This window comes from Erythranthe guttata, chromosome 14 (assembly GCF_056151865.1).
Source record: "Erythranthe guttata isolate IM_541 chromosome 14, IM_541, whole genome shotgun sequence".
NCBI lineage: Eukaryota > Viridiplantae > Streptophyta > Magnoliopsida > Lamiales > Phrymaceae > Erythranthe > Erythranthe guttata.
In genome coordinates this window covers 21,195,086-21,214,584 of record NC_142546.1, presented here as the reverse complement: position 1 = coordinate 21,214,584, position 19,499 = coordinate 21,195,086, and the positions used below count along the sequence as shown (strand labels likewise).

At 36.7% G+C, this 19,499-nt stretch overlaps 1 protein-coding gene and 1 long non-coding RNA gene across 3 annotated transcripts; both read left to right on the top strand.

The window, feature by feature from the left end:
• Nucleotides 1–1,118: 1,118 nt before the first annotated feature.
• LOC105958967 (DDT domain-containing protein PTM) lies at nucleotides 1,119–17,129 on the top strand. 2 transcript variants are annotated; one of them, XM_088814738.1, is made up of 12 exons: nucleotides 1,119–3,301; nucleotides 3,387–3,947; nucleotides 9,225–10,374; nucleotides 11,248–11,536; nucleotides 11,631–11,755; nucleotides 12,061–12,521; nucleotides 12,874–12,902; nucleotides 13,322–13,915; nucleotides 15,904–16,037; nucleotides 16,124–16,276; nucleotides 16,461–16,499; nucleotides 16,824–17,129. In XM_088814738.1, the coding sequence occupies exons 1-9, from the start codon at nucleotides 1,818–1,820 to the stop codon at nucleotides 15,912–15,914; spliced, it is 4,704 nt and encodes a 1,567-aa protein (XP_088670864.1). In that variant the 5' UTR covers nucleotides 1,119–1,817; the 3' UTR covers nucleotides 15,915–16,037; nucleotides 16,124–16,276; nucleotides 16,461–16,499; nucleotides 16,824–17,129. The 2 variants fall into 2 exon arrangements, with proteins under 2 accessions (XP_088670864.1, XP_088670863.1); XM_088814737.1 differs by lacking the exon at nucleotides 16,461–16,499 and having other exon boundaries at nucleotides 16,124–16,318; nucleotides 16,812–17,129.
• A 1,279-nt stretch (nucleotides 17,130–18,408) lies between these two features.
• LOC148765422 (uncharacterized) lies at nucleotides 18,409–19,097 on the top strand. The gene is made up of 2 exons (XR_016029882.1): nucleotides 18,409–18,581; nucleotides 18,880–19,097. It is a non-coding gene; the product is annotated as an uncharacterized LOC148765422 (long non-coding RNA).
• The last annotated feature ends 402 nt before the right edge of the window (nucleotides 19,098–19,499 follow it).

Genomic DNA, 19,499 nt, shown 5'->3' with positions numbered 1-19,499 from the left:
AAACATTACAATAATTCATATCAATCAGTCAAAATCCATATTTTTATAACGAACTTCCTCTTTTTATGTTTTTACATTTTTTTAAAATTATGCACGATTCAATGTGTATACAACAGTGGTTATGTGCTCTCATTTTTTTCGGGTAATTTTTTTGACACGTGACATACATGCAAATAATGACATAATAAATTCGTTCTTATCCATACCTCGTTACTATACAAACCTGTGTGCTCGGTGCTTTCCAGTTTTTAAATTAAAAGACCATAATGCATGACAGCTATACAGATGACGATGCATTAAATTCGTCCTTATCCGAGGTCAAACCTCTTCTCCCGAAAATTTTAACACATGTCAATGTTCGATATCATCGATGTGAAAAAATGAAAAGACAATGAATCATACACAATTCAAATTTCAAAAAGAAAAAGAGAGAAAAAAATCCTATTTAAATTCATAATAATTAAATGACATTACATTTTCTTCCTGTAATCATAAATATTATTCACCAATTTGTAACAAAATTACAATAATCATAGATATCATTTACCAAAATTTAAAGAATTAATTCTTACATATATTATGCTTAAAATAGTTATAAATATTATTCAACTCTTTAAAAAAGAATACTAATAATAAACATTATAATAATTTATATCAATCGGTCAAAATCCATATTATCCTGATGAACTTCCTCTTTTTATGTTTTTACATTTTTTAAATCATGCACGATTCAATGTGTATACAACGGTGGTTATGTGCTCTCATTTTTTTCGGGTAATTTTTTTGACACGTGACATGCATGCAGATAATTACATAATAACTTTGTTCTTATCCATACCTCGTTACTATACAAACCTGTGTGCTCGGTGCTTTCCAGTTTTTAAATTAAAAGACCATAATGCATGACAGCTATACAGATGACGATGCATTAAATTCGTCCTTATCCGAGGCCTCAACTTCCTCCACCCGAAAATTTCGACACATGTCAAAGTTCGATATCATCGATGTGAAAAAAAAAAATGAAAAGACAACGAGTCAAACACAATTCAAATTTCAAAAACAAAAAGAGAAAAATCCTATTAAAATTCTTTACCTTTTCTTCCGGTAGTCATAAATATAATTCACCAAATTTAAAATATTTTTTGGTAATAAAATTACAATAGTCAAAAGATATTACTCACCAAAATTGAAAAGAAATCTTATAATAAGATTAAAATAATTATAAATATTATCCACAAATTTGAAAAAGAATTATTTCTTGTAATAAACATTACAAACAATCCACATCAGCCGGTCAAAATCGAGATCCTCCTAAAAGAGGGAAAGTACCTAACGGCAGACCTTTTTCTTTTCCCTGTTTCCCAAACACCCCCACAAACGCTGCTATCATTGTACTTTCCCCTGCACGAGTTGTACCTCAACGTCCTAATCCGCAATTCAATTGAAATCCGAATAAACAATTCCTTTTCACACCTGTTTCAGAGTCCAAATACTAAGTAGTACCTAACGCATTAAGAGGTGTACATTTCGAAACCCCAGTAGATTCGAACACGTAAAAAACGCACACTCACATTTAGTGTGTGTGTTTGCACTGTCATAAGAGAGAGGTAGTCCCCACACACACACTCACACCATCAGCACACCGAACTTTTTTCGTTTTTGTGATTCTAGAGAGAGAAACAAACCAACAAACACCCTTCTTTCTTCAACCATAGTCTCTGTGTACTCAAAGGGGATTTTGCGGAGCAATTTTTTTTGTTGCTTCTCTTTCAATTCGATTCTCTGCGTCATTTTTTTTGTTCTTCTTTGATTTGAGAATGGAGTATTTGGGGAGACGAGTGAGGAAGGAGTTCCAGGGGCGAGGCGCATTCTTCGGTTCTATTCAGGCGTACACACACGCCACTGGGGTTTTCAGAATCACGTACACCGATGGAGTTTCCGAGGAATTGAGCTTGGCGGAAGTCCATCCGCTATTGGTGTCGTCGGCGCCGTCCCGGCCGCCGCTCCCGCCGCCGGAGTCGTCTTCCAGAGGAGGCGACGAGAAGCGGCGCCGCATTACCGGCGAAGGTAAAGTTGATGGTAATTCAGTGGTTGGTTGTGGCGTTTCTGTTGATGGAACCGGGAATTCGATGGGGTTGGATTTGAATAGCTGTGGTGTGATTGATTTGGAGGACGATGGTGGTGACCATGGCCGTAATTTGGGTAAGTTGCATGCTTTTGATTTGAATGAGGGGTTGGATTTTGAGTTGCATGAGGGGTTGGATTTGAATAAAGGGGTTGCAGAAGAGGGCTCGGGGGTGAGGAGAGAAATGATCGATTTAAATTTGGATGCGGCGGAGTTGGTTGAGAATGTGGGTTCGAAGAGGAAAGTGAGGTGGTTTGATTTGAATGTGGAGTTAAAAGAGGATGATGTCATCGTCTTGGACGATGACGAGGACGAAGAGCCAGAAAGAAATGGAGATAAGCAGAAGGGGAAAGAGCGAACCGGAGAAGATGGTGAAAGGGGGAATCAGATCTTGAACATGGAGAATAAACAAGAAATCCAATCGGAGAAGGGGCGGACCGGAGTTAATTCTGGAAAGGCGGCGGCGGCGTCGGCCTCAGTAAATGTGCATGCAAAGAGGCGCAGGACATTCAAAGAGGTGGTGGATAACAAAACCGAATCCGATGCAGAAGAGACGATTGAATTGGATCCTGTAACTGGGAAGTTATATTTAAAATCGAAGAAACGTGAAGAAGCCTCATCGAAAAAGGCGTCTAACATGCCAGTTGACCGTGTTGATGGAGGTTCGGGAAGTGCATCGAGGGGGCGACGAGGTACGAAGCGAACAGAGTCATCTAACAGCAACATTAACTTGGCGGCTACACCACAGACGGGGTTGAGGAGGGTCAACCCTAGGGTGGAAGGAACTTCCTTGGCCGGTCAAGGTTCTGCTTCAACTCAGTTGCCCCCTCCCACATTTCGTGCCCCACATGACGAAAAGATGACAGGTTCATCTTCTAAAAAACCCGAGCAACCGGCTGTTCTTCCACCAAAGGTGGAGTTGCCGCCTTCTTCTAGCTGTTTGGATCTCAGCGGAGTTCCCGTCTTTGATATGTTTTCTATATATGCTTTTTTGATGGGGTTTTGCACATTCTTGTTGCTAAGCCCCTTCAAAATGGCCGAGTTTGTGACATGTGTCGAATCCAACGATTCGACACTATTGTTCGACTCAATTCATTTTGCCCTGTTAAGAGCACTGCGGATTAATTTGCAGTCTCTTTCCAGTGAAGGGTCAAAGACGGCATCCAATTGTCTCAGGTATCAAGTCTACTCCTGCTCGAGAATTCACATGTTTGATTATTAACTTATTGTTTTCCATATTTAACTTTCGTTTTTTTCACAGGTCGATCAATTGGAATTTTCTCGACTTGATTACCTGGCCTGAATATGCGGTTCGGTATCTATTAATGTACAGCCCTGGATATATTCCTGGTCTGGACCGCAGCAATTACGTAGTTCTCCAAAGGGACTACTACGGATTGCCAGTGCCAGCAAAAGTCGAGATTCTAAGGCATCTTTGCGATGACGTGGTCGGGGGAGGAGCCTTCAGGTCAGAGATGGACAGAAGGACACTGACCACAGAGCAGCCTGTGAGAATCGCAAGCACTTCTTGTGCCACAGGTGGAGATGTGATCGAACCGACCGATGACAATGGCGACGAGTGCTGTCTCTGCAAGATGGGCGGGAACTTAATATGCTGCGACGGTTGCCCAGCGGCATTTCATTCGAGGTGTGTTGGGGTTGTCAGCAGCCAGCTTCCGGAAGGCGAGTGGTACTGTCCGGAATGTTCCATTAACAAGGACAGGCCTTGGAACAAAATGGGCAAGTCCATCCGAGGAGCTGAATCGTTGGGGACCGATCCATATGGCAGGAGGTTTCACAGCTGCTGTGATTACCTACTTGTGTAAGTTCTTCCTTATAAATTCATCTCGCATTTTTTATTTATTTTTCGTTTTGAATAAATGAGTATCGTAACTTTGAACATACATAATAAATTATTAAGTTTGTATAGTTAGTAACATCCCCCCATCGCTAGCTTACATGACTGAGGTGTGTCTATACGGTATTTATGTGGCAAATTTTCTAACACCCTTGTCTTTTTTGTGTGTTTGCATCTTTGATTAGTTTGCTGTTAGTTTATTTGAACAGTGATTTTCCCATTTGCTGCTAAATAAAGCAGACGTGGTGGTTATGTTTTGTTGTAAAGGGTACGGGTGTTCATTCGGTAAAACTGAACAGAGAAGTTCGGGTACACCGAAGAGTAATACCGAACCGAGTTGTTCAATTCGGTTAAGTAGTGTCTTTGGTTCCTTTCCTTTTCAGTTTCTTGGTTCGGTAAACCAGTGAACTGAATTTGAAAAATCAACATCCATTACTATTTCAAGTACACTGTGTACCCGATAGTAATGCCGAACCAAATTAATCAATTTGGTTAATTAGTGATTTTTTTCCCTTTCTTTTTCAGTTTCTCGGTTTGGTAAAACCAGTGAACTGAATTTGAAAAATTAAACCCAATTTTTTTCATTCATTACCCATTATTCCTTCCATACATGCTTACTCATAAACTACTTCTCATACCACCACTATTCATTACCTACCCACTCTCCAACAAAACTAAAAGAAAAATCATAGAAAACAATTCAGCAAATCTGAGTTGTTCATCCTTTGTTGAAAGAATACGGGTGGCTCCACACATTCCGGCAATGAAGGCGGTGGTTAACCAGTGATGGCTTTACTGTTGAGGTGGCTCAAGGTGGTTGGCTGGAGAGGATGAAGACGACATGATTGACTTCTATATTTCTCTAGTCAACTAGTCGAAGTGTTCTACATCTAACCCAAAAAGTAATATATAAATATCTATCTAAATACATCTATAAATTTTTGGTATTCGGTACTGTAACAATAAATTACTGATACCACGTTGAGTACCAAAAGTTTGGAAAAACTAAAAGTCGAATACTAAACCCAAGTCATGGTTTAAACATTCGATAAGTATTGATTCAATGCCATTGCAGTGCAGTTCGGCTTTCTGCCGGACTGGACATACCCCTAGGCATTCACTTCATTCTTTCTATCGACCACCTACTCTAAAGGTGCGTTATTTAAACCAAAAGATAGCTCTATTGGTTGATTGCTTTTCTTTCTTCTTCCGTGATTCTTATATTTACATAGTTTGCATTTTGGGAGAATATTTTCATTCTCCCGAATAAAATAGCATCCGCTATTCAACACATACATTTTTAATTTAAGTTAATGTGTGTATATATATGTATATATATCATCTTTTATGTTATATCCATACATAGAACATATGACATTAAGAAGATATTGATATCATACTACTTACGCAACATAGTTATACATGATTTTAACCACTACAACACAAATTGTCTCCTCCTAAATACAAATTCTTCTAAAACTACTTTCATTCTCTATACATTCTCCAAACATAGCCTTTTGTCGCCGCTTCACAATTCACCGAACCATTGATGCGCCGATTTCTAATATTCAAATTGAAATTGTTCTTAGTTATCGTATATGAAGATATATAAGTGATACACAAAGAGCCTTGTCGCTAAAACCTTTGTCTTTCCTATTTGGCTATGGTTAAATTAACCATATTCCCCCAACCAAGTACTTCCTATCTTACAATATTCATACAATTTCTCGTATACATATTGAAGGTGCCGCAACCAAGTATAGGTTTGTTTTTGTATGGCATCTTTAATAACTTTCCTCTTTCTTTCTTTTCTAAACCACTTGTCGTGTGAAATTTTGGAAAATATGCAAATAACCTTTTTGGTAAACGGTTGACTAAAGATTATGAAATGGGTGACATTACCGTTAACATGACGACATCTAACAACACACACGACCAATGATAATTATGATTAACTTTGGATCGATAAGGTATAAGCATCAAGTTTGCTAAGAGACTCTTGGCATTATTGATTATTTACTTTCGATATTTCCTTTCAGGATTGGATGTACATAGTTAATAATTACATCCAATTGTTTTATTTTTTTGCTTTGCACTCGAAGTTTATAGCCATTCTTGAATCAAGAAATGATTGATTATTTGTGTCAATGACTTTGTATTTCCCCTTATAGAAGATAAAAATCGCCATGACCACCGTAGTGGTGTTTGCAGAAGCGAAGTTGGTGATCGTGAGTAAAACTTGCGATCATTGTTTATTTTCATAAGTCGGGAGTCTACAAATATCTTGAAAGATGACTTCAAACATCTAAATTTGAAGTTGCAGTGTTTGCAAACAAACTTTAACTTTCAACTTATTTTTGTGACAATTTGAAGTTGCAGTGTTTGCAAACAAACTTTAACTTTATTCTTGAAATGTCTTAAAGTCTATCTAAATAAAATAAGAGGGCGTAAATATCCAATGCGACCTTAAATTAATTGTAAACGTGCTTTTGGACTATAAAAGCCGCTATGAAGAGAAACAAACGCTAAAAAAATAGAGGAAAAGAAGCTCTTCAAAAGATTTTGCAAATACCTTGAAAATTGTGTAAAACAAACAGTCGACATTGTTGCAATCGTTCGGTGAGACTAGCATGTAGAGTGAATGTTACTTCCAAATTTGGAGAAGCCAAAAGCTCGGACAAGGTTCTTTATTAACATATTTGTTCCCGTGTTCAATCTTATAGCATGATCCGTTAGCGTAATGCCGCGTCTCAAACGGATTAATGATATTACAAGCTTTGACTCGATGTACATTCATTGATCTTTTTGAAGAAGTTGTTCATAACTCGAAACAAAGTTACCCTTGATGAGTTTTGAGAAAATGCGATTTCCAACATGCACTTAAGCTTGGCAATGGTATTAGATCCTAATTCGCGGTCGGAATACCCGGGACAAAATGTTATTCGAATGGGCGCCATCTCTTAACTTAAAGGACGTAACAAACGAAGTGTTACACAAGCGGGATCCATCTCTTGAACTCATATGAGTTACCTCTAGAATTTGAATGTTTGAAGATATATGCATGGACCCGCAACAAGGATGTCGCTTTCTAAGATAGGTGAATCATGAACCTCATCGCAGATGGACTAAAAATTGACATAATAAACACATTAATGTGATTTGGACAAAGAATCCGTGAACATTCATTTGATATCCCTTTTCGAGGAAAAAATCATAACCTAGTTGTAGGTTATTATATTTCATTGGTATGGGGGTATTTCTCGCAGTCGATGGGTTCACAAGGTGAACACATTAATTAAGATTGAGGAGATATTTAGAAATAAAGGCTCTCCAAGCCTATGATCGGGCGCCGTCAACACCGTATTAAATGATCCAATCTATAATTTTGGATATTTTGTTACAAAAATTAACATAAGTTGATTCATCAATTCGGCGGTTCGATCTATGATTTATCATTCATGGACGTTGATAAGATCCATCCATTTAGCAGCACCTTAGGATGGCATAGCCTTATACTTAATATACTTATAAGGGCGATAAGGGCGAGGTTCAAACGAAGAAAGGCTTACGGTGGATACCTAGGCACCCAGAGACGAGGAAGGGCATAGCAATCGACGAAATGCTTCGGGGAGTTGAAAATAAGCATAGATCCGGAGGTTCCCGAATATGGCAACCTTTTGAACTGCTGCTGAATCCATGGGCAGAGAATCCATGGGCAGACAAGAGACAACCTGGCGAACTGAAACTTGATATAAGTTATGTAAAGCTAGATGTTTATGTTTTGAAATTAATGCAATAGCCTAAAATGGATGTCGTCACGTTTTCGAAATAATGAATAATTTATTATGGCGGTGTAAAGTCCGATACTTAGATGTCCAACGAACACTAAAGATCACTAAAATAATCAATTTTTAATTATGATATCAACATCAATTATCAAGGAGTAAGGATTTTGTTGCACGAGTGGAAAATACTTAGTTTTCTTTTATTAGGTCTTACTTTTTTTTCAAAAGAGGATAGTTACTGGTTCCCAGTTTCCCTAAACTTCCCCTGCTGTCTCGAACCCATGACCAAATAGTTTAGGTGCAAGGTGCTTACTAACATGCTACCTTGTCGTCTTGTCGTCTTGACTTTTAATATGTCTTACTTTATATTGTGATTTGAGTATGAGAGTATATCCGTTACCAAAATAGCATAAAGCACGAGATCATGCAAAAGATGTAGATTGTATGATAGTCACACCGATGCCGTCGTATAAAAATGGTTGCTTAGATGTCTAATTAGCACTAGAGACCACTAAAATAATCAATTTTTAGTCGATACGGTATCAACATTAATTATTAGGGAGTAATGATTTTGTTGCACTTGCGTAACATACTTCAAAATTTTTATGGAAACTTTTGAAATTCCTACGTTGATGCCAATTGTGGAACAACTTCGATTTTTGTTCACGATATGAGAGATTTCTGAGAGGATCGAAAAGAGATTTGTAAATTTGTGACTCATTATGGCTATACTTTAGTTACTAAGTAATTACTATTCATATAGGTCTTACTTTATTTTGTGAGTTGAGTACAAGACTATATCCGTTGCCAATATAAGATGAAGTATGAGATCATCATGCAAAATATGTATATATTGTAGAGTAGGCACACCAATATCTTTTTCGTTGACCATATTATAGACCATATATTTTCCTTTCATTTATATTTACATGATGACGTCAATTGCCTAACACATACGACGTCTTACCACTTGTGGGCCCAATGTGGCCATCCTGGCCCCACACAGGCGACAGCTCGCCGATTCCCGATCTGTAAGGGCCCACTAAATGAATGGAATCAATTTAGTGAAAAATTTAATTTTATTTCAACTAGGACTTTTTTTCCCTCAAGACCACCTTCTAATTGCTGCTGGAGCAAGGGTCAGATTTCTTCTTCGATACTGCAAATTTGTCTTGGTTGACTTGACACTCATTAAATATGTCAATAGCTAAATGGTTAGCTCCTGTTATAAAATTGTCAAGAGTATAAATCTCTCTTAGTCCTCCTCAAGGATGGCTTAATACTTTTTGACTGTTCCAGTTTTCTTTTGTGTGCTAAGGTTTTGTGCTTTCTACAATTTGTCAATATTTACGTAAACTTACAGCTCACATTTCAAATATTACTTCACTTTCTTTCATTTGACTGTGCTGTATTATGTATATAAATGTATAATTAATTACCCTTTGCTTATTTGCAGGTCTGAGTCATGCAACGATGAATACTCGTTTCGGTTCTACGAGAGAAATGATTTGCATACTCTTATTGGAGCTCTACAGTCATCACCCTTCATCTATGGCGAAATAATCAGTGCTATCTGTAAGCATTGGAATGTGAGTCATGGATTTGACAGGACGGGAATTGATTTAATTTCTCCGTCGTCGTATTTTGTACAGTCTGCTTCGCATGAGAAACTGCCACTTTCTGTTACACCATCAGAAGCTCTCGACAAGAATGAGGGTTTCCCTGGAAAAAAGTTTGATGAGAAGTCCACAATGACCACCAATTCTAGTAATATTGAAACTGAAACTTCTGTACGCGTAAACATAGCTGTGAATGTTGAGAAAGATGGAGTGAAAATCGACAATCAATTAGCGAGCTCTGAAGGATCCGCTGAAGTCTCTCAAGCATTCACAAAGACAGAAGCTTTAAAGGAAGGTGGTTTGGATTGTTCAAAAAGATGCACTCAGGTTTCAGGTGATTCCCAGATTCCAGGGAACACTGCGAATGCTGAAGATCAATGCACAACCACTTCAACATTTGGAGAAGGCAAGAACATAAGTTCTGCAAATTATGTCTGTGCATCATCCACCATAAACTCGACAGCAATTGGGTCTCAAGTGCCTTGTGGGACACACTATGTTAATTGTTATGAATTTGCTCAAACGGCATCCTCGATTTTTAGAGAGTTGACTGCCAAATCAACTGATAAAACCATTGAAGGTGCGAAAAGATCAGCAGAAGAAAATGTTTCAGGGCAGCTAAAGCTTATCTTTAATAGGTTTGCTCAATTTTCGTGGTCAAACATGCGAAATTCAAATGTGACATCAGGCAAAGAAAAGTGTGGCTGGTGCAGTTATTGCAAAGTTCCTGAAGATGAAATGGACTGCTCATTCGTCATGAATGATAACTTTCCAGCACTAGAAAATTTTACGACTGAAAGTCTCGATATTGGATCAACAAAGAGGAAAAACCATCTTATCAATGTCATGTGTCACATCATTTGCATGGAGGATCATCTGCAGGGTCTTCTTGTGGGACCATGGTTAAATCCGAATTATTCGCAGCTTTGGCGTAAAAGTGTTCTTGGAGCAGCTGACCTCGGTTCGATAAAAACATTGCTCCTTGAGGTTCGTATATTTCAACTAGAGGATCTTTTTTACTTTTACATGCTGAATCTGTAGATCACTTCCACGAGTGTTCTAAATATGTTTTAAGTAAGGAGTTAGTTGTATCTGAAAAAAACAATTTTATTTGGAAATCGTTTTCATTAATGTGAGATTGCTCATTTACCAAGTAAAACATTACTTTTGTTTACTCTGCTTGACCATGTCGATTAAGACACAGAAAATATAGCATGTGGCGTGTATAGCATATTTAATCATAATAGAAATTATATTTAGTTCACCAGGATGTTACGTTCTTTATGCTCTTGACAAGTTATCTTGTTTCCATTTTACTTAATTGGTCAACCAGCCAGGTTATTTGAGCAAAATATTTACAATACGTTTGCCGTTATGGCTCCTTACGTGAACGGAATTTTTTTGATTAAAATCTCTCTATTTTTTTATTTAAACTGATAAATCTAAATTGATTTAAAGTCTGTATTCTTAAGTTGGTAATAGAAACAAATCTAAATTAATGTGAGTGGCTAAAAGTATTCAATATAGTCGCTTTTCCTCCCTCTTAATTGTTAGCGACAAGAAGAGAACTAAATCTGGTAAGTGGATGACATTTGTTGACTGCCATGATCTTTTTGAACATTTCCTTCCAAAGATGGTATCAACGAAAAGAATCTGCATATCATTAAGTTTCCATTGATTAGTGCATCCTTCCTTCCCAATCCCCCAATTCCCAATAAAACTATTTCAAAAAAACATATTGTATTATATGTAGGTGAATCGGATACAATTTGCATTTTATCTTATCTTGCAGTGAACTGTCCTCTATTTTTTATTTTAATATTGTTTTAGTTATCTTATAAGCTATGGTTTTTGCTTCAGCTGGAGTCGAATTTGCATCATCTAGCGGTTACTGCAGATTGGAAAAAGTCCGTGGATTCTGCTTCTACTATGGGTTCTGCTTGTCTTATTGCCAAGAGTAGTAGGCGAGTGTCCTTAAACAATGAAACCAAAAGGACCAGAGCCAAGTGCTCAAAGCTGGAGATAACGCAAACTCCAAAGTCTGCATGTGGGTTGCGCTTACTATGGTGGAAGGGTGAAAAGGCATCGCGTGAGCTCTTCAACTGTAAGGTTCTGCCTCGTTCATTGGCTTCTAAAGCTGCCCGACAAGGTCCGAAATTTCTACTATTATTCAGAATGTTTGAACTTGCGATCTTTTGTTGACTGAGCAGTTAATCTAAATATGTTTCAAATTTGAGCTGCAGGTGGCTTTAAGAAGATATCAGGCGTACAATACCCTGAAAGTGGAGATACTGCAAAGAGGACCAGATACACTGCATGGAGAGCTGCTGTTGAGACATCAAAAAGCGTGGAAAAGCTTGCTCTTCAGGCATGCCTCTTTTATTAATCTGATCATATTATTTATGTTGTTCGGGCTACCGGTACCCAATTATCTTGGCTAGTGGATAACAATATTTCGAATTCTAGAACAAGGATTTGGTTGAATATGTGGACAGCACTATTCCACTTACACTACCAATCTAAGTTAATTTATACTGAAATTTGGCCTAATTGAAAATCTATGAGTTTTGAATGCCATTGGATATCAAAAGAGAAACATGGATAGATTATACCAAAGCAATGTGTTTAGTATGCAATGAAAGCAAATGTTCTTGAATATTTTAATATGGGCAGGTGAGGGAGCTTGATGCACACATCAGGTGGGGTGATATTGGGAACAAGCAATTCCCCTCAAAGCAGGACAAGGAGTCCAAAAAACCTATCAAATCATTTAAGAAGGTCATAATCCGTAAGAAGAGCTGTGAAGGAGAAATAGTCAGGTACTTACTGGATTTTGGGAGAAAAAGATGTATCCCCGATATTGCTGTGAAACACGGATCCTTACATGAGGACTCCTCAAGTGAGAGTAAGCAATATTGGCTGGAAGATTCACATGTTCCACTGCATCTCATTAAAGCGTTTGAAGAGAAAAAAATTGCTCGTAAGTCGAGTAAGACCATTTCTGGAGAACATAATGAGAGCAGTAGGGCAGTGGTGAAGCCCTTGCGGAAAAAGGGGTTAGAGTACCTTTTCGAAAGAGCAGAGAGATTACAGAACCATCAATGTGGGCACTGTAAGGAAGATGTCAACATCAGGTAATATAGGATTGTTTTTGGTGATGTACTTTTATTCTTGATGAAAACTTGTAAATCTTGTTATTAAATAAATGACCTCCTGGAGCATCAGTTGTCATTCTTATTTCTTGAATTCATTGGATAAATAACTGGATATGATGTAAAATTTCTTTTCTAGTACTAGTTCCACGGGATGAAAAACAGCCAGGTGTTCAAATAGCTTTCGTTTTGGCTGGATCCTAAAAAATCTCTAAGCAATGAATATTAGTTTAAATTATTAAAACATGGTTGCCTAAAAGATTTACTTTGATTGCGAATATGTTTTTTTTGAATTAGCATTCTCAATGACCATAATACTTCTGTTGATTCGCAGGGAAGCTGTGAGCTGTCAGTATTGCAAAGGTAAGATGCTCTTAGTTCACCAAGATTTATTTTGATGGCTACTCCCTCTTTTACTTGCCTATTCAGTGCATCTATTTCATTTTTGGGTTACAAATTAATTGTCATTCCTAAAGGAAGATTTCTCATTCCAACGTGTGAGTGGTTGTGGTTTGATTTTTGAAACCAAAACTTGAATTAACAAGTCTGGGTCAATGAAGACCAAAGGTGGCTTGGTACATTTCTCCAATTAAAAAACTCATATCATCATCCTGTTATTTTCTTTTCTATTATAAAGTCCACTTCCTTAACATACTTCCTTCCCTAGTCAGTAAAAGGTTGCTGCTCTTAAATTGGATTACGATACCGGCTTAACATCATTACTTTATCTTCAAAATTTCCATCCTTTTGACAACTTATTTAATACTTGAGTCATTCTTCAGGTTTTTTCCATAAAATACATGCCCAGGAATCTGGTGGATCCAGTACTGCTGAGTCGACGTATACTTGCCATGAATGCCAGGACAGGAAGGTTGTGCAAGTTGATGCTGGGAAAGGAAAAACGGAGTTGCCAAAACGTAAGAAGAAAATGAAAGCACCGAAGCCATTAGACTCAAAGAAAGGGAAAGCGATTAGCAAAGAAGAGCACCCAGTGGATTTGAAAACGATACCAGAAGATCCGGTGGTTGCACCTGCGCGGCGTTCTGTTAGGAATGCTGAACGCATTTCGAAGCTGGTTCAGCAGAGTAGAAAAATCAAAAAAAGGAAGAGGAACAAACGAAAAAAGGATCTCTTGAAGAAGTTAAGCAAACGCATTCGACGTAAGAAAAGGACACCTGTAAATAGCAGTTACTGGTTGAACGGTCTGCATTTGTCAAGAAGGACGAACGATGACAGATTGATGGATTTTAGGAGTAAAAAGCTTCTACTGCTTTCTGGAGAGGCGATTCCCGATAGTGACGAACCTAAATGCAGCCTGTGCGGCGAACTGGAATATACACCAGAGATGAATTACGTGGCTTGTGAAATTTGTCGAGGTAATAATCTCTTACTTCAAATTTACCTGTACTTCACTTAATAACCACCCCCCCCACCCCCCACCCCCCCAACCCCCACCCCCCCACCTTTATTTACGTTACGCTAACTGACATGATGTGGAAGATGAATGCTCTTTTTCCTGAAATAAGTAATGCCTGTGTCCGTGAAAGGGGTTTCTGTTAATGCAACATGAATTTGGCAAAGTAGAAGCAGGACGAAGAAGTGATTATCTATATTAGTGGAGTATAATTCTCTTTTTATCAAGCCTTAAATTTGTACCTAGCTTATAACTTTTTTTGTTGGGCCACAACTTGCAGTTTGGTTTCATGGAGATGCTTTGGGTCTCACAGCTGATAAAATCAACCATATCTTTGGTTTTAAGTGCCATAACTGCCTCGAGAAGAGGCCTCTTATTTGCCCTAATCAAGGCTGAACTTGTTTCAGTAAATAGCGCAAAATGATTAGGCAGATTATATCAACAGTTCTGGAACCCGTAGCAAATAGAGCTCTTTCGGTCTCGTCTGAATTCTCCCCTCAATCAATTTTGGTGTCAGGTGATATGGTGTATGGTGGAGGAGCAAAATATGGATAAGTTTGTACATTATATTTCCCTTTGCAAGACCTCGGTTGATAGTATAGATGTCAAAACTATTTATGAAACTCGAACTTTCACCTGGGATTGAAAAGTTCGTTAAGATAGTTAGACTCAAGTTAGAGACATTAAAGCCTTTATCTGAAGCCTTTATTTTATTTGTTGCAGAATATTGTTTTACAATTTATCTTATTTTAACATGACTCCGGGCGGGGTCGGACTTGATTAGGACCTGTGACATGGTCAACGGGTTGGTTAATTGGTTCAACGGGTTGTTGGCCGGAAAATGGCCCATTAAATCACACACTAATTTATTTTCTATTATTTTTCATTATTTTTTAAACAGTAAAAAAAACATTTTAGCCTCCCACGGTTCTGGTTAAGAATTGAGATGACACAGTTTCTTTTTTACGTGGAAAACAACTATCTATTATTTTACATATGATGTTTGGCACATGGTTTGTTGATCTATTTGTATTGAAAAAAAAAATCCTGAGAGGGAGTGAGATTTTCATGAGTGTTTTCGTCCAATTCGAAAAACAACCTCTCTCTTTTATTCTACTTATTTATTTTTCAGATCCAAAATTTTTGTCCAATTACTTGAATTTATTCTCTAGAAGCATCAAGCTTGGAGATATCTGTGTCCAGTAGCTAACTACTATTTGTTAGAAAGAGGTTGTCTTGATTTTTCTTGTCTATTTGATAGTCGTACCGCGAGCCATTTTTTCCTTTTTGGGCTTCGATAGTATCCTCAACTTACAATTTGAAATATATATTTTATCTGTTTTGATTTTTCACTCTCAGCTTTATATTTCTTATGCCAACTTTTTTTGTTAATATCGAAGGGTCAATGCATCTTTTTCGTTTGGTCATAAAATTGCAGTACCTCTTTTTAATATAATGGCACAACTAAGATTCTTTTAAATTATTTTTTTTTTCAATTAATATTTTAAATCGCCCCCATCAACTCAGATCGACTCAAATGTTCTTTTGGCAATTTGCTAATCATTTTGCGTAGGGGTCACTTTGTGGAGGTTCTTCTTATGTCTCCAACATACTCGCTAGAATCGGTCTTTAAATGGACAAGCTATTAAATTTTGCAATAAACGAGCTATGTGCCTAGTTGTATTCACGTAATCCTACTATATACCTTGTGGAGGTTCTTATGTCTCTAACATACTCGCTAGAATTCGATCTTTAAATGGACAAGTTATTAACTTTTGCAAATAAACGAGCTATGTGCCTAGTTGTATTCACGTAATCCTATTATATACCTTTTGTATTATGTGCTGACTATACTCTGAGCATTTATGAGATGCATTTATTGAAATGCCATCCGATTCTCGTAATTATTACTGCTCACTAACTTTTTTTCTATATCTGACATGTCGATAGCTGGTGATTAGCTCAGCGCATTAATGAAGTTGCCATCAGAATTCTCATGCCTTTTCTCGCCAACATAGTCCTGATTACGTAAATTGGATTTGGCAATGCTTTTCTATGAACTGCCTAGAAAACGTTCACATATGGTAATTGAATCTGTAAAATGTGATTGGCTTATCAAGTAATTTGTAATTATTACAATCATTAATTGGCGTTCTAATTTTATCTCCAGCAAGCTGGCGAGATTACGGTCCTGGCATGTAATTGGTCAAAACTCAATAGATTATTGCTGGACATTTAAAAAGGCAGAAATGAAGGAGATTTAGACACCAAACTGCAGCTGGTTGAAGCTAAACGACAAATCTGCCCCTCGTCATCGTAAGAGGTTTGTTTGTTTCCTAGTTAACCTATTTATTGCTGTCTTTTAGTATAGGTAATGCTCTTAAATGAAATTGTCTCCATTATAAGAGAGCCAACTTTTATGCATGCATAAATCTATTCTGGAAAGAAAACGTAACCAACATTTTCTTATATTCCTAATATGAAAAAAGCATGTTCATTGTTGACAGCTACTCTTGTGAGATTTGAATTTTTTTTAATCACGTCTTGTGCTGGGTGTTGTGGTGGTTTTAGCTTTATTCGGTTCTGGTTAGATGGAATCAATCAGAAAAAAGTAAAATAAAAGGTGGAACAAACAAGAATATTAGAATTGGTGAAGAAAAATAACACGATGATTTCATGCTTCGTGTTCTTGTGCTTAACTGTTCAGAATGACCACGTGCTGATTTGTTTGATATCTGTAAGAATACTATGATTGTTCTGAAATGTTTGTTTGGCTGATGAAATGCAGTTATAGTATCAGCTTCAAGATGGTTTAATGTTTAAAAAAAATAAAATGATTTTTCTTTGTGCATTTGCAGTGCCGTCGTCAGATGCTGGTGCGTCAGGTAAATTTGTTTAGGTTGATATTGGATCTCGTTTACATCCGTTGATAAAAAAATCTTCGAGATGCATACAGAATTGAAGAAAGACGGGTACGGAAAGCAATTGAAGCGAGACAAAGGCAGAGACAATTGGACTGAAGAGGTTAGTTTTCTTTTTCTGTGTTATATGCTGAACTCAAATGTGACTCTGTGAGTACTGATCGATTTTTCTTTAATACATCGATGTAATGATATACGAGAATGATTTTAAATGACATGAAATAAGAGCTTGAGATGAGACCAAATGATTCGAAATTTGCTCTGAAATGTATCCTCTCGATTTTGTTTCCTTTATGGAATTTGATGGTGGAGCATACAAAAAAATTGTTGGTGGCTTGATGCAGATTGTTAAACCTGCAGTGCAGGCAACTACGATTTGGTATTGGTTATGTGTAGGGGTAATAAGTTTATTCCGTCGCAAGAGTTTGGTAACTTTTGGTGCAATAATTCGAGGTTTTTGCTCTGCTGTGAATGGTCAACACTTCGAGTCCTGTTGTGAATGGTACAAAGCTATGGATTTCAAGTTTATAATTGTTCCCGATATTGAGTTCAATTGACTAAATAGTATAAGCGAGTACGACGGGCGGCTCAGATCTATTATTCGAAGTTGAAATAAGCAATTAAATGTAATTAATCAATAAAATTGGTAGATGCTCTCTACCTCTGTATTTAGGTGGCGTTTGCAAAAGCTTATTCAAAAGCAAAAGTTGGTGACTGTGAGTTAAATGAGTATTAAATGCTTATTTGTAAAAGTTGGGGATGTATGTAATGATTCTGAAAAATGAACTTAAACTGAAAAGGCAGGTCTAATGGTGTTTTCAAAAAGTAGTTTACAATTGTTTATTTTAAGAGAAGTAAAAGTAAAAATTGATTTTGCAAACACCTAAAACACATTATGAGAAAAAAAAAAGTTTCAAAAGAAGACTTCTGCAAGTACCATCTTAATCTTGTAGCTAGCGACTAAAAAAGAAAAAAAAAAATTTGTAAATAAATTAGTACAATTAATTAGGATATAATTTTTGTTAAATGAATTACGTTAAGAAGTCACATGTAGTACTATATTTAAACAATTTTGAGCAATAAATTAATATGCAATACACCCCTTATTTGGAAAATATTTTGAACTAAACCCAATTGACTTTAAAGACTTTTCCCATAGCCCATAACCCAATCTAAATTAGTGAGACACCCTTACCAGCCATGATAAGACTAAAATGCCCCTATGTGTTAGGGTTTTAACCTAATACAATTTTATTTCTCTCCTCTTTCTCTCTGTTCTCTGTTCTCTCTATCTCTCGTTCTTTTGTTCACAGTTCTTTTTTTTTTTTTTTTCTTTTTCCTTCTTCTTCAGTTCTCGCTCTCCCTCTCTCTCTATTTCATTTATCGCTCTCCCTCTCTCTCTCTGTTTCATTCTCCCGTTCTCTCTCTGTTCACAGTTATATTTTTTTTTTTCCTTCTTCTTCAGATCTGTAAAACCGCCGGAGTCAACAATATCCTTCAAACGTCGTCGGCCGAAACTCGTTGCAGGGCCCAGGCCCTCCTCTGCCGATGTTGGAGATCGTCTCCCCACTCGTCGAACACCACCACATCGACGCCTGGTACAATTGGCGGCGGCGCCTTCTCCACCTTGTCGCCGCCTCCGTCGGATTTCTACATGGAGATTTCCCATATCTCGACGCTGAATACCAATATATACTATATTAATTGGTAAATTTTATTTTTTTATTTTTCTCGAATTAATTGTCGAACTAGCAATATAATATGTTATGGATCTGAATTTCAGATCTATTATTTGTTTGTTATGAAAGAATACATTGATTTTCAATTATTCTTGATTTTATTAATTTTTGTGTTATTTTGCATATTCTGAATGTTTAGATCTGGAAAATCCATTGAGTTACGAGATTAGTCGGTTGTAGTGCAATGTATTTTACAGAGTAGTCACGTTTGACAGAGTAGTCATGTTTAAAAACTTAGTTATATTTGTTTTTTTTTTTTTTTGTAGTGCTGCATATGTTCAACAGTGTAGTCATATTTAACAGAGAAGATCAAACGGAAGATTAAGTGAAGTCGGTGCAACCGAGTTGGATACCGCAACAAAAAAACATGTTCGATGGCCATTGTTGAATGATCACATTAGTTATTTTTGTTTTTTCGTAGTCATTTCTTTTTCTTTTTGCAATGTATTTTGCTGTTAATATTGCAAGTTTTTTCAAGTGCTGATTACTTGTAGTCACATTACGCAGTTGCTAGTCATATAATAGTCATATTTCCACTATCATGTTCAGTATGTTATACAAACTGTAGTCACATAATAGTCATATTCATGTTTCTACTGTCTGCTAATTATAATGTTTTACAAAGCACAGTCACATTCACATAGTAGTCATATTCTTACTGTTATATTAATAATTATGCTTCTACAATATGTTAATTACACTATTATACACAGCGTAGTCACATAATAGTCATATTCAACTATAGTCATATTCGGAGTTGTAAATCTGTCGAGAAAAAAAAAATCAAATTTTTGTTTAAAAAAAATTAAAAAAATATTTTTTTATTAAAAAAATATTAAAAAATAATAAAAAAGTGGCTATAAAATCCGAAAATAATACAAAAAAA